The sequence below is a fragment of the Talpa europaea genome (genome assembly GCF_964194135.1).
Source record: "Talpa europaea genome assembly, chromosome: 8".
Lineage (NCBI taxonomy): Eukaryota > Metazoa > Chordata > Mammalia > Eulipotyphla > Talpidae > Talpa > Talpa europaea.
This window is the reverse complement of record NC_140075.1, coordinates 94,831,137-94,844,316: the sequence shown is the minus strand read 5'-3', so window position 1 is coordinate 94,844,316 and position 13,180 is coordinate 94,831,137. Positions and strand designations below refer to the sequence as shown.

The 13,180-nt window shown below is 44.5% G+C and overlaps 1 protein-coding gene across 1 annotated transcript in view; it reads right to left on the bottom strand.

Moving 5' to 3' along the window:
• ARG2 (arginase 2) overlaps positions 1-13,180 on the bottom strand; it is a gene marked incomplete at its 3' end in the record, with an annotated part of 30,410 nt that overhangs the window by 5,707 nt on the left and 11,523 nt on the right. Inside the window, exon 3 of the mRNA XM_084239848.1 lies at positions 1,331-1,508. Coding sequence (XP_084095974.1) covers positions 1,331-1,508 — 178 coding nt within the window. The remainder of the gene's footprint in view (positions 1-1,330; positions 1,509-13,180) is intronic.

Genomic DNA, 13,180 nt, shown 5'->3' with positions numbered 1-13,180 from the left:
GGGATACCATGGTTTAGTGCTAGTGATTAGGACAAATCATCTAGTTTCTCTAGACTTCAGTTTCCTTTTCTATAAAACAGATAATTATCTAGGCCTGATTAAGTTGTTTTGACGATCAAGGTAATAGTGTATGTTGTACTATGTAAAAAGAACATAATGACCTAAAAATGTCTCCCTTTAAAATCTTCAACAGCTGCTCAATTTGTCCAGATATCCGTTTCTTACTAGAACTTTCTAAATAGGCTAGGTTTTAGCACTGCACAGGAGAAGGAAGCAATGACAGGATTGCAATATACATAGCTAAAAACAAAAGAAACACCAACAACTGACAATCACATTGAATAGTAAGACCATGAAAGGATATAAATAGAGCATCAAGCTAGGAGATAGGAGATCCAACCCCTCTGGTTGATTTAGCTGAATCTCGGTTGAGAACTTGGGACTAACTACTTCTCACTAAATTTTTACTCCTAATGAGGAATCTACCTGCCTCTGGAATTCTAACAAAGATAATAACTTCTGTTAGGTGATCTGAAAAGATCTCTGAGTACACCTCTGAAAAAGTCATCACAGCTTTCCAAGAAATAAGCATGAACACACTAGTAAAACTGTCTCCTGGGCCTCTCTGGTGGCACAAGGGGTTAAGTGTCAGCACTATGAAGCTATAGGCAGTCACTACAGCATGAGTTCAATGCCTGGCCAGGGTGCTACCCACATGGCACAGCAGACCTCTCCTTTCTCGCCCGCTGTTCCCCTCAGCAGTGTATTTCAGTCAATCTGCTTGTTCTGCTCCCCAATCTGTCTTGTGGATACTCTCAATCCTGCCTTCCCACCTCAGCTCTTGTATGCATAAATAAAAAATAAATCTTTAAAAAAATAAAATAAAACTTTGTCTCTAGTATCTCATGACTTTAGACATTAAAATACTATTATGTCCATGGGCCTCCCCGGTGGCGCAGCGGTTGAGCGCTGGGTTGCAAAGCTGCCCGCAGCCTCTGCAGCTCTGGGTTTGATCCCCGGCTGCTCCCCAGCCACCGGAGGAGGGTCCCACATGGCGCGCAGACCTCTCCTGCCGCCCGCTGCTCCCCTCAGCAGTGTACTTCGGTCCTTCTGCCTGCTCTGCTCCCCGCTCTGGCTCTGGTGAATTCTCTCACCCTCCCGTGCTTCTGACTGTACCCAGTGCATGTATAAAAACAAAACAAAAAAAAAATACTATTATGTCCATTCTATCCTAAAAGTTCCACAGGGTAATTTATTCTAAGTAAGGAAACAAGCTAACTAATGAACCAAAGCAGTCTAGTCCCTCCACCACCCCTGGCTCCCATCTTACCTGTGGTCCCCGCCCACTGTGACACAGCTGTAGCCACCGGACACAGCTCTGCTAACCACCTCAGCTAGCTCTTGGTTGGCGAGGCCCACTGATCGAGGATTCACTATCAGATTGTTGTAAAGGTCATCTTTGGGAACTGGTGTAAAATTCAAATCTCCAAAGTCTTTAAGGCGGCAGCCTGGAAACAAATGGAGGATGGCAATATTAATTATATATGCTATTCCAACTTTTATTGGCCTGGGCCACAAACAATAACTTGTGACAAAGTGCCTATCACACTTACCTTTTCATACTAAAATTTAAAATGTCACAAGATTGACTGGATTATCTTTTCCTTCCCAGCAAACCTGTGGGGTAGATCTTAATAGTGCATGCTATATATTTTACAGATGAAGAATCAGGATTTTAGGGCCTCCCTAGTGGCGCAAGGGGTTGTGACGCAACCTATGTAGTTATCCACAGCCCCTGCAGCACGAGTTCGATCCCTGGCCAGGGAGCTACCCACATGGCGCAGCAGAACTCTCCTGACTCACCCGCTGCTCCCCATCAGCGGTGTATTTCTTTTTTTTTTTTTTTTAAAGATTTATTTATTTGTTTGTTTATGCAAGAACCGGGGTACAGGCCAGATGCGCGGGAGGGTGAGAGGATCCACCAGAGACAGAGAGGGGAACAGAACAGGCAGACTGACAAAATACACTGCTGAGGGAGCAGCGGGCGAGACAGGAGAGGTCTGCTGCGCCATGTGGGACCCTCGCCGGCTGGCTGGGATCGAACTGGCGCAGCAGAGGCTGCGGACAGCTTCACAGCGCTGCGCTCAACCGCCTGCACAACCAGGGGAGAACCTCAGCAGTGTATTTCAATCGGCATGTTCTGTTCCCCACTCTGTCTCTGGTGACTCCTCTCACCCCCCCATACCTCTGGCCTGTTTCCCAGTTCTTGCATGCAAAAATAAATAAATCTAAAAAAAAAAAAAGAATCAGGGTTTTTAGAAAGCAAACACAGAGATGTTGACTGATTTCATTTAACAATTACAAAACCAGCAGCAGATAGCCCAGTTATGCGAACATAAAATGCTGAGAATCCAGTAATATTTTTTCCCCAAGATTTTTTTTTTATTTATGACATAAGAACTGGGATATAGGCCAGAGGTGGGGTGGGGTGAGAGGATTCACCAGCGACAAAGTGGGGAACAGAACAGGCGGCTATACTGAAAATACACTGCTGAGGGGAGCAGCGGGTGAGACAGGAGAGGTCTGCTGTGCCATGTGGGTCAGCGCCCTGGCCAGGGATCGAACTAATGTTGCAGTGGTTGGCAATAGCTTGATAGTGCTGAGACTTTAACCCCTGTGCCACTAGGGAGGCCCAGAACCCAACATTAAAAAAAAAAAAAAAGTACTATTATAGAAATTGTACTCATAATTATTTTTTTTAATAAAAGGCCAATCAAAGGCCTGAAGCATCCTGAAATATCTAATAGTTATTACTTACCTAGTCCCAGGCACTGTTCTAACTGGTTATATTCTTAAGACTAACAATTCTAGTAGGTAAGTAAAATATGCCTATTCTACAGATGAAGAAATGAAGGTGCCAGAAGCAAGATCCAAATCTAGGCCATTCATCTCTAAAGTGTGGGGAGGGGGAAAGAGAGAGGGGAGACCTTTTAATTAGGGTGAGATTGGCTTACAATGAAGTATATGATTTAGGGAAATAGGTTCACACCTCAAACATACGTCATCACATCACACCCACCACCAAAGCACCCACAGTCCTTTACCCTAAGACCACTGGGCTCTCTCCCTTTGTCCTCTTCCCCTTCCTTCCTCCCCCTCTAGCAACCTCCAATCTGCAGTCCTATCTCAAGAGTTTGTTTAGCTTTGGTTTTGTCAGCTCCTTTGTTTATATTCCACATGAGTGAAATCATCCAGCATGTCTTTCTCTTTTTGACTGACTTAACTTAGCATCGCCCCTCTAATTCCATCTATATCAAAGTATATATTCTTGACTATGCAGTTTGTCTCAAAGGAGTCCTGGATTCCAACATTCTTAATTAATTCCAACAGCCCTTAATTCCAACACTTTCTGAAAACCCAACAAGAAGGGAGTAGAGGGAAGAATTTGACCTCCCCTAAGATCACTGACCATGTGTGTGGGCCTCGCCCCGGGCTGGATATATGTCCTTGTGCACTGGATGCGGCAGCAGTGCCAGGTGACGTGAAAGTTGGTGCAAGGCACCTGCGTAGGGCCAGCAAGGAGGCAGACAGACCTGGCAGACACAATCATCCTGCCGAGAGAATGGTGCTGCACAAGGGTAAGACCTTCACCCAGGCTGAAATCAAGTCCAGGAAATGAAATCAAATCAAAACCTGGGCAGGTTTTCCATCACTTCGCATCAGGGTCACCCAACTTCCCTAGTTTCATACCCCTCAACTAGTCTGCGCAGCCAATAAAGGCAAATTCTTCTAAAAAATAACTTAAGGACTAGTTATGTGTTGACAGTAGCTGAAATTATTTTCTCATCCAGGTTTCTCATATTCCAGTGAAATACAACACCAATCAGAACATATTTTCTATCTTTAACGTAAGTACCTGTCTTTCAGTCTTAACCATTTATGTTAATAAATTGGATGAATGCCACATTTAGGGTGAAGACCAAATCCGACTCAATCCTATCAAGAGCAATCTGCTCTATCAGAGAGCAGAATGTTACCACAGATTGTATCCCTAAGACCTGCTTCTGAAAAGCTTAAGGTATGTTTGGTGGGTTAGGGGGAAGTGATCACAGGATAAAATATTTGTGTTAAAATATTTTTTTTAAAGATTTATTTATTTATGCATACAAGAACTGGAGTACAGACCAGAGGTGTGGGGGGGTGAGAGGATTCACCAGAGACAAAGTGGGAAACAGAATAGGCAGATCAACTGAAACACACTGCTGAAGGGAGCAGCAGGCGAGTCAGGAGAGGTCTGTTGCGCCATGTGGATAGCTCCCCGGCTGGGGATTGAACTTGTACTGCAGTGGCTGCAGATAGCTTCATAGGTTGTGTCCCAACCCCTTGCGCCACCAGGGAGGCCTTTGTGTTAAAATATTTTAATTAAGGCTCGGCAGAACTCTCCTGTCTCGCCTGCTGCTCCCCTCAGCAATGCTTTTTGTCAGTCTGCCTGTTCTGCTCCCCACTTTGCCTCTGGTGAATCCTCTTACCCTCCTGTACCTCTGGCCTGTACCCCAGTTCTTGTATAAATAAAATAAATCTTTAAAAAAATATATTAATTAAGGGCCTCCTTGATGGTGCAGGGGTTAAAGTCTCCGCACTATCAAGCTATCAACAGCCACTACAGCATGAATTTGATCCCCAGCCAGGGAGCTGACCCACATGGTGCAACAGACCTCTCCTGTCTCGCCCACTGCTCCCCTCAGCAGTGTATTTCAGTAGATCTGCCTATTCTGCTCCCCACTCTGTCTCTGGTCTCTGGTGAATCCTCTCATCCCCTACACCTCTGGTCTATACCCCAGTTCTTGTATGCATAAATAAATCTTAAAAAAAAAAAGATTTTAATTAAGATCAGTTGGATTCATCTTAAATTTAAACTGGAGAAGTTTTGAGCTTTACCTCTTGAACCCAAACTCAAAACAAAGTCAAACTCCTGAAAGAATACAAAAATTTGAGAAACAGTGAACTGGAAAATGGGTATGCAACCAAAAGGGATATTGGAAGCAAACCAGAAAATCTTATCCTATTTTCTCAATTAAAGGAAAGATATCTGCAGCTAAAATTGTGTCTTTTGGTCACTGCATTTTAAGAAAAAAATCATATAAAATATCCAGAACTAGAGAAGATGTGGATAACAGAAAAAAGGGCAAATGCTGACGATAGAAAAATCTAACAGTTCAGAGACAGTGGTAACTAAATGGGGTGGGGGGTGGGGGGGAATGACCAAAGGAAATATCTAAAAGTCTTTTTAAAGAAAAACCCAGTGTAAAGTCATTATGAACCTTACTAAATCTCAAAATATGGAAAGACACTTTCAACTTAGTGGAAGGTAACTTTAACTTTTGGTCAAGATCAGGTCCTGTCATGCTGGCAACACAGTCTTGGCAACAATTACTAGAAAGTTCTTGAACAGCAGTGCCTATCTGATGTTCCTACTTCCAAATCTATGTTTATCTCTTTACCTTCTTTAGTCACATCAGGTATTTAGGTTCCTATGAGGTGTTAAGACACTGGGGTGTGTTTGGTATGCCAGCTGCATGTTTTGCAATATTAGGTATATAATTAGAAAAAGTTTATAATCTAACCTACTAAAATAATGGTAATATTAACTAATTTTTGAAGACCACTTTAAATCATTTAATCTTCATACACCCAATAAGAAACACTGGGTAATTAAAATTATCACCCCAATGTGTGACTCAAATCTAGTCATGGAATCCAGGACGTAGACTCAGCAGGCTGCTCACTTGTATGTACTTATCAGAAGCTTCAGGAAGCCTAAAAAGTCTTAGAGCAACACTCCAGGGAAGAGAGACTGAATTTCATAAAAGGATTTTGAAGATTAAATGTGTAACTGCTGAGGAGCAGATCATCAGATCATTTCACTGCTTACTCCATTTGCTTTGCTTCCTTGCTCACCGGAGGACCTCTGGTTATTCACTTGGTTTCCCAATTGCCCTCACCCCCGCAAGAAGGCTTCCTGACAGCAGATGCTGGAAGGCTGCTGCTCACCATGACCAATCGTGGGCTTGTGCTTTATACCTGCTGGTGAGCATGCGTCTCTGGTTCTGAAAGCCTGCACACACCAAGGCTTCTGTTTCTTGATCCACTAAGTGTCTGGTGGTGGGCCAGACACCACCACCCCAAAGAGATTAGTATCCTGAAAGACCCTGCCTAAGTGGCCGACCCTATCTGACTCCCAACTCTGCACACTAATCTCCACAACAAGTGTCAGGTAAGGACGAGGGACAATGAGTGCCTAAGGGGTCCAAAGAAATTCAGCGAGGCTGTGGACAGAGAAGGAATGACCCCTACAAGTAAAATTTGCACTAGCACTTGTATTTTTTTTTTAAGATTTATTTATTTATTTATACAAGCACTGGGTACAGTCAGAAGCACGGGAGGGTGAGAGAATTCACCAGAGCCAGAGTGGAGAAGAGAACAGGCAGACTGATGAGGTACACTGCTGAGGGGAGCAGCGGGCACAGCAGGAGAGGTCTGCGTGCCATGTGGGACCCTCTCCCGGCTGCCAGGGATCAAACTGGCGCTGCAGAGGCTGTGGGCAGCTTTGCAACCCAGCGCTCAACTGCTGCGCCACCGGGGAGGCCCGTATTTTGTTCTTTTATTCCTTACTGGCAATAAAAATTCTTGGTGAAACTGAGTCAGGAAGCAAAAGCCCCTGACCCTACTCCCTGGGCTTGACTGCTCTATCCTTGCAGATTTTTATGCATTAACATAATTCACAATATTCTTTTACATAGGGCTATTACAATAGGCTACACTGCTCCCCAAAACCATGGCTCATGCTTGGTTAAGTTTGTTTCTTGTTCATTTAATACCCAGGGTGATATTCTAAGTCAGCAGGAGGCTTTCCTTCATGCAGTGATTCAGAGACCGGCCCCCTCTGGCTTGGGCACTGCCATACCCAGGGCTTTGCCACCTGAGTGACTAAGGCTCGGTCTCTCCAGGCTCCAGGCAGCAGGAGAGGGAGAAGGCACACCTCTGCCTTTAAAGCCCTGGCCTAGGAAGACAAATCACTTCTGCTCACACGGTACTGGCCACGAATGCAGATCTAACATCCAGAAGAGAATGAGGACAGATTTTGGTAGACAGCCAGCAACCTCAGCCACTATCAGTATCAGTACTTCTAAATTTTACTGCCATGATCTTTAAGTGACCAAGAATTCAAAATACTAAAGCTTATGTTACCAATCATAACTACTGGTGAGCCTGGGCCTCCCTGGTGGTGCAGCGGTTGAGCGCTGGGTTGCGAAGCTGCCCACAGCCTCTGTAGCGCCTGTTCGATCCCCAGCTGCGCCCAGGCCACCGGAGGAGGGTCCCGCATGGCGCGCAGACCTCCCCTGCCGCCCGCTGCTCCCCTCAGCAGTGTACTTCGGTCCTTCTGCCTGCTCTGCTCCCTGCTCTGGCTCTGGTGAATTCTCTCACCCTCCTACGCTTCTGACTGTACCCAGTGCTTGTATAAATAAATAAATAAATAAATCCTTTTTTAAAAAAAATAACTACTGGTGAGCCCAGCTATGCTAAGTTCATTCAGAGCTAGATTAGTGAATATATGATACCCTACTGGTGTGGCCTCTCAAGGTGCTGTCCCTCTAATGAGGGACAGGCCCCCCAAGGATGAGTAGAGCAGAGCCCAGGAATGGTTTCCAAAGAGAGAACAGAACCTGAAAGAAAAAATGGACTTTCCATATTTAGAAATAGTTGAGCAATTTAAAAGAAGTGAAGAGTTTGCATGTTGCAACAGCACAATATGGAGAAACATGAATTGTAACCCACAGGCCAGTTTTGGAGGACAGGAGGCAGATGGGAGGTTAATTTCCTGTAAGAGCAGGATGACCCAATAAAGAAGAGAGCTATGACCAGTTCTTTATCCTGAGAGCTATGACCAATTCTTTAGTTCAAAAGCACAAGATACAGGCTCACTAATTTTTAAAAACTTAAGAGTAACAGCAGCTGCCTCGCTGGAGGGAGCTGTCCCTTTCTTGAACATTTTGTATTTCAGGTCAACTCACCTGCAAATCTAGATCATTGCTTCTCTCTCCTCTCTTCGGAAGGTCTTATAGGACAAAGATGAACTTGAAACTTCAAGGACTCTCATGTCAAAAGGATTTGGAGCCAATTTGAAAGAGCTCTCACTTTTCACTTGCAATGGACAGAAAAGGGAAGGTCTGTGTATAATGGCACAGCCTCACTGTGCCTCTCCCCAGGGCTGGTGATAATGATCATGGAAACTGATTCTGATTTTGTAGACCCAGATATTACCTTTGGCCTTGATAAACCTCTCCAGGTTCCATCCAAGTGGAACAAGAACACAAGTGCAAGTGGAACAAGAACAGAAGTGCTTCAAGAGAATGATGCAACCATGTGATGGGGAAGAATCAAAACAACCCTTCTGACCTTAGCAATATCTGTAGACAGCATTTTATTCCAGGGCCCTGACCACTAGTGAATCTCTGAGAAAAAAAAAAAAACAGTGACAGGAAAAAAACAAAATTGTCTATTTCCACATACTACCCTGCCAAATGCGTTGGTACATTCTCTGTGGGTATCAGCCACACACTACAGAGGAAGGAATTCAGGGGTTATTTGCTCCAAATGTGCAGAGTAAGCCTGAATCACCCTTGAATTGGATTCACACAAGATGAAATCATGCACTATACTTCCTTCTGTTCGCACCCTAGCAGGTACCAGAACATGCAGTCTTTATCTCCGTGAACTTTAGATACCTAAAGTTTGGGTTTATAATATACACTCACTGAGGCTCCCTTACAAAACAAAAAAACATGTGCTAGAAGCAATAGTGGACACTGCCGTATCATAGCATTGCTCAAAAGAGTAAATCAGAATAAAGTCCTATTAAAAAAAAGACAATTCGATGAGTGAACAGGCATTTTGAAAAGCATAAAAGTACCGTGGTCTCCCTAGTGCTCTAATTTACACTTAACAGGTGACTCCAGTTGCTCCCACAGCTCCTAGCAAGTCAGGAGAGATGGTTTTAGAAGTGGCCTGATGCCCAGGAGAGCCTACCCAACCACAGGGAATCCACGGCAGAGTAGTAATTTGGAGACAATTTCTGAATAGGATGGAAATATTTACGACTTGTCAGGAATAAGTCTGAAATCTGGAAAAAAGCAAAGACTTTGAGGTCTCATTGGGTGCTGAGAGAAGAGGAGAGGCTCCTAAAGTTATAGTCTCAAACATTGTACAAGGCACTTGAGCTCTGTGCAAAGGGAAATCCTGGCATTCGCAGGGATGCACCTGCTCACTCTTAGAAACCACAAAGTTGTACCTGGAAAAACAGCTTATTGAAAACAAGGCTGCAATGTTACTGGAGATCTCAAGTAAGAAAAGAACACCTGAGTCCACACAGGCCATGTGAATAAACAGAATTTCTCTTATCCCCTAAAATGTGATTTAGGTAATAAACCTTTGATGAGATTGTTATTTCAGTAATTTGCTTACTACCAATGAAATGGAGAGGACTGACTTTTATTTAGTGCATGAAAGTCTTAAAGGCTGTACAACCTCAAGAGTCATGTGTCCTAAGAAATCACCACCTGCTTTCTTAGACCTAAAAATTAGTTTGGTGCATGAGGTGTATCATGCCATGCAATACACATACTTATTCTCGTTCACTTCTTCAGAGTCCCTGAGCAGACTGTGCCAGTGAGCACTCTCAACACCTCCTTCCTCCCACTCTATTTCCTATCATATTTCCAGAGGCAGAGAAGACCAGAGCTGAGGAAGACAGAGCAGGGAGACTGGCACCAGGGCCTCAACCATGAAGGGTGACCCTGGGCATCTAGACCCATCACTTCATACATGTATACATAACCTGATATATACTAGAGTTAACCTCAAGATCAAATGATACCAGCATGGTGTTAGCACACCTCTTTGTATGAATGTGATCCTTGAGGAAAAAAAAAATACAAATATAAAACAAACTCAAACAAAATTTGGTTTAAGAGATGTAACCAAGTTGACAATGTTTCCTGGTAACTGACTCTCCAATACGTATCTCCCTGCCTAAGGAGATCAGAGCATCACCTACTGAAGATGGTCGCTGAACCATACTCATGTCAACCCTCTAAATATCACCAGAATATGGTGAGCCAGTCAGTCAGCTGATGGCACCCTGCCCTAGCAACCTGGTTCCAGCCCAGGCAGGGGTGGAAGTAAGGAGTCCTCTGGCTTTGTAAGTCTTTGCAACGGAGCCATCTTCCTCATTCAGAACAATACAGTTGAGCTTCTCTGGAAAAAAAAAAAAAAAAAGATCTGCTCTTGTGACAAAAGTTCAAAATTCCAGTGACTGACTACAGGAGGACACAGCCACGACTGCTGGAGATACAAGACTATTCTTTAGAACATGTAATTTTAAATTGTCCACTCTCCCTTGTTGCAGAGAGAGTTAAAGGGAGCTACGAGAGAGTTAAAGGGAGCTACAACAGGTGCTGGCTAGAGCTGGGGACTACCAGTCCTGCCCCAGAGCCTGGCTAGCACCTTGGGGAGTCTCCCAAGGAGCCTCAAACCAGACAGACCACACTCCACACTACTCTGGGCAAGCGCAGAGCGCACACAAGATGGTACAAGGTGGCTGCAGTGGGCAAGCGCCACACACACAAAGGAAAGAATCTATGCCTTTGGGCCTCAACTTCCAAGAGCAGGAAGATCTCGGACCGATTCATGTCTCAGCTCCTATCTCACAGTACAGCAGCTCCAAGGATGAAGTGAGAGAACCAGGAAAATCCTCCCCACACTAGAGGCTACGCATCATTGCAACTAGACAAGGCATCTTTGTGGCTTTTCAATGTTTTTCTTTTCCTTGAAATGGATGTTGTAAACTAAGATTTCTCAAAACGATGTCATTTTGATAAAAACAGTTTCTGGTGAGAAGCAGCAAACACACACAAGCCCACTGATTTCTCATTGAAATTACTCCAAGAATCCAGTTCACACACAGTCCAAATGTTCCACATTTATGAAAGAACCTAAAGGGAACGTCAATTAAATCTTGAGACACCAACTCGCTACAAGTCCTAACCAACCACATGGTGTACCCACTTGTGACTTAATTCTTGGGTCACACAAGAAGTTGTTTTCTGTTCTGTTTTCTCTGAAGAGGTGGTGGGGAGGGAGCCAGGAAGATTTTGTCTTCTCTTCAATTCTGAGCATTACCACACCTACGACATGAATACACCTTCAACACCAAAGAGAACTGATCATTGTAGAGAGAGGAACAGTTTATTCAAGGGTTACATTATCTATTTTTTTAAAGATTTATTTTTATATATTTATGCATACAAGAACTGAGGTGTAGGCCAAAGGTGAGAGGATTCAACAGAGAGAGAGTGGGGAGAAGAACAGGAGGATCTTCTGAAATACACTGCTGAGGGGAGCAGCGGGAGAGACAGGAGAGGTCTGCTGTGCCATGTAGGTAAGCTCCCTGGCCAGAGATTGAACTCAGACCATAGCGATGGGTAATAGTGCAGAGACTTAAAACCTATGCTACCAGGGAGGCCCAAGAGTTAAATTATATAAACCAACCCACAAACCCCTTAAATTCTGGGCCTCTGATTTGTGTTATCTGTGACATTAAAGGACTAATGCAGCATGTGTCTACAGTAACTACAGGGCCATCTCGTGGCGCAGGAGCTAAAGTCTCAGTGCTATCAAGCTATTGCCAGCCAGCCAGACCTCTCCTGTCTTGCCCGCCCGCTGCTCCCCTCAGCAGTGTGTTTCAGTAGATCTGCCTTGTTTTGCTTCGCACTTTCATCCCCCCACATCTCTGGCCTACACCCCAGTTCTCGTATACATTAAAAAAAAAATCTTAAGAAAAAAATTGCAGAGAGAAGCAGCAGGTGAGACAAGCGAGGTCTGCTGCACCAAAGGATCCCAAGGCTCTATTAATACTCCAGGTTAGGGTGACTAGTCTTGTGTGTGTTCTGACTAAAGATCTGAATTAGCATAGAGGATCATCAGCTCATTGGATCACCAGCTTAAAGGTCCTTTCCCAGGACAGCCCCATCCACTCCCTTTATCCATTCAAGCTTCCCAACTTTCCTGCTGTGCAAGGAATAGGGGCTTAGCTTTTAAATTTAGTAATAACACCACACACAAACTGTAACAAAACCAATTTGACCAGAGGCCGAACTGATATAAATAAATATGCCATCTTATGGCATCTTTTTGGTCACAAAAAGATGACCAAACTTTTAAATAAAGACCCCAAACATTCTGGGCCTCCCCGGTGGCGCAGCGGTTGAGCGCTGGGTTGCAAAGCTGCCCGCGGCCTCTGCAGCGCTGGTTCGATCCCCGGCTGCTCCCCGGCCACCAGAGGAGGGTCCCACATGGCGCGCAGACCTCTCCTGCCGCCCGCTGCTCCCCTCAGCAGTGTACTTCGGTCCTTCTGCCTGCTCTGCTCCCTGCTCTGGCTCTGGTGAATTCTCTCACCCTCCCGCGCTTCTGACTGTACCCAGTGCATGTATAAATAAATAAATAAATCTTTAAAAAAAAAAAAAAAAAAGACCCCAAACATTCTAATATTAGACAATCATTTATATTCATTCATTCATTCATTTTCCAGCCCACGTATTCCATTTCAGGATCTCAGGTAATAAGAGCCTGTCTTGGCAGCTCAGGCCATATGGTGGGACTCAACCGTGGACAGGACACCCTTCTATCATAGGGTGTGTGCAAGCACACACACACACACACACCCCCCTCAGACTGGGAGGACGTACACATACCTTGAAGCCAAGATGCACATCTTCAGGATATGGGAGGGAACTGCAGTGCCTGGAGAAAACCCACGCAGACATAGGGAGAACATGCAAACTGCACATGAGTGACCCCAGCTAGAAATTGACTTTTTCTCATCAACATTATAACAAAATGATGCTGAATGAAACATTAGTGGAGGACCTGCTAGTAATACCTTTAGGTCTACAGAACAATTCTTAGTTCCCTGAGTTTGGGTTTCTTGGGAGGACTATAGAGTGATGTGGCAGGAGGGGGCAGGACCCAGATCCTAATCCAGTTGAGAGATACTAAGGTTTTCACCAGTTGAGAGATACTAAGGTTTTCAAGTTAGGAAGTGATAGAGCAAATCTTCACTGTA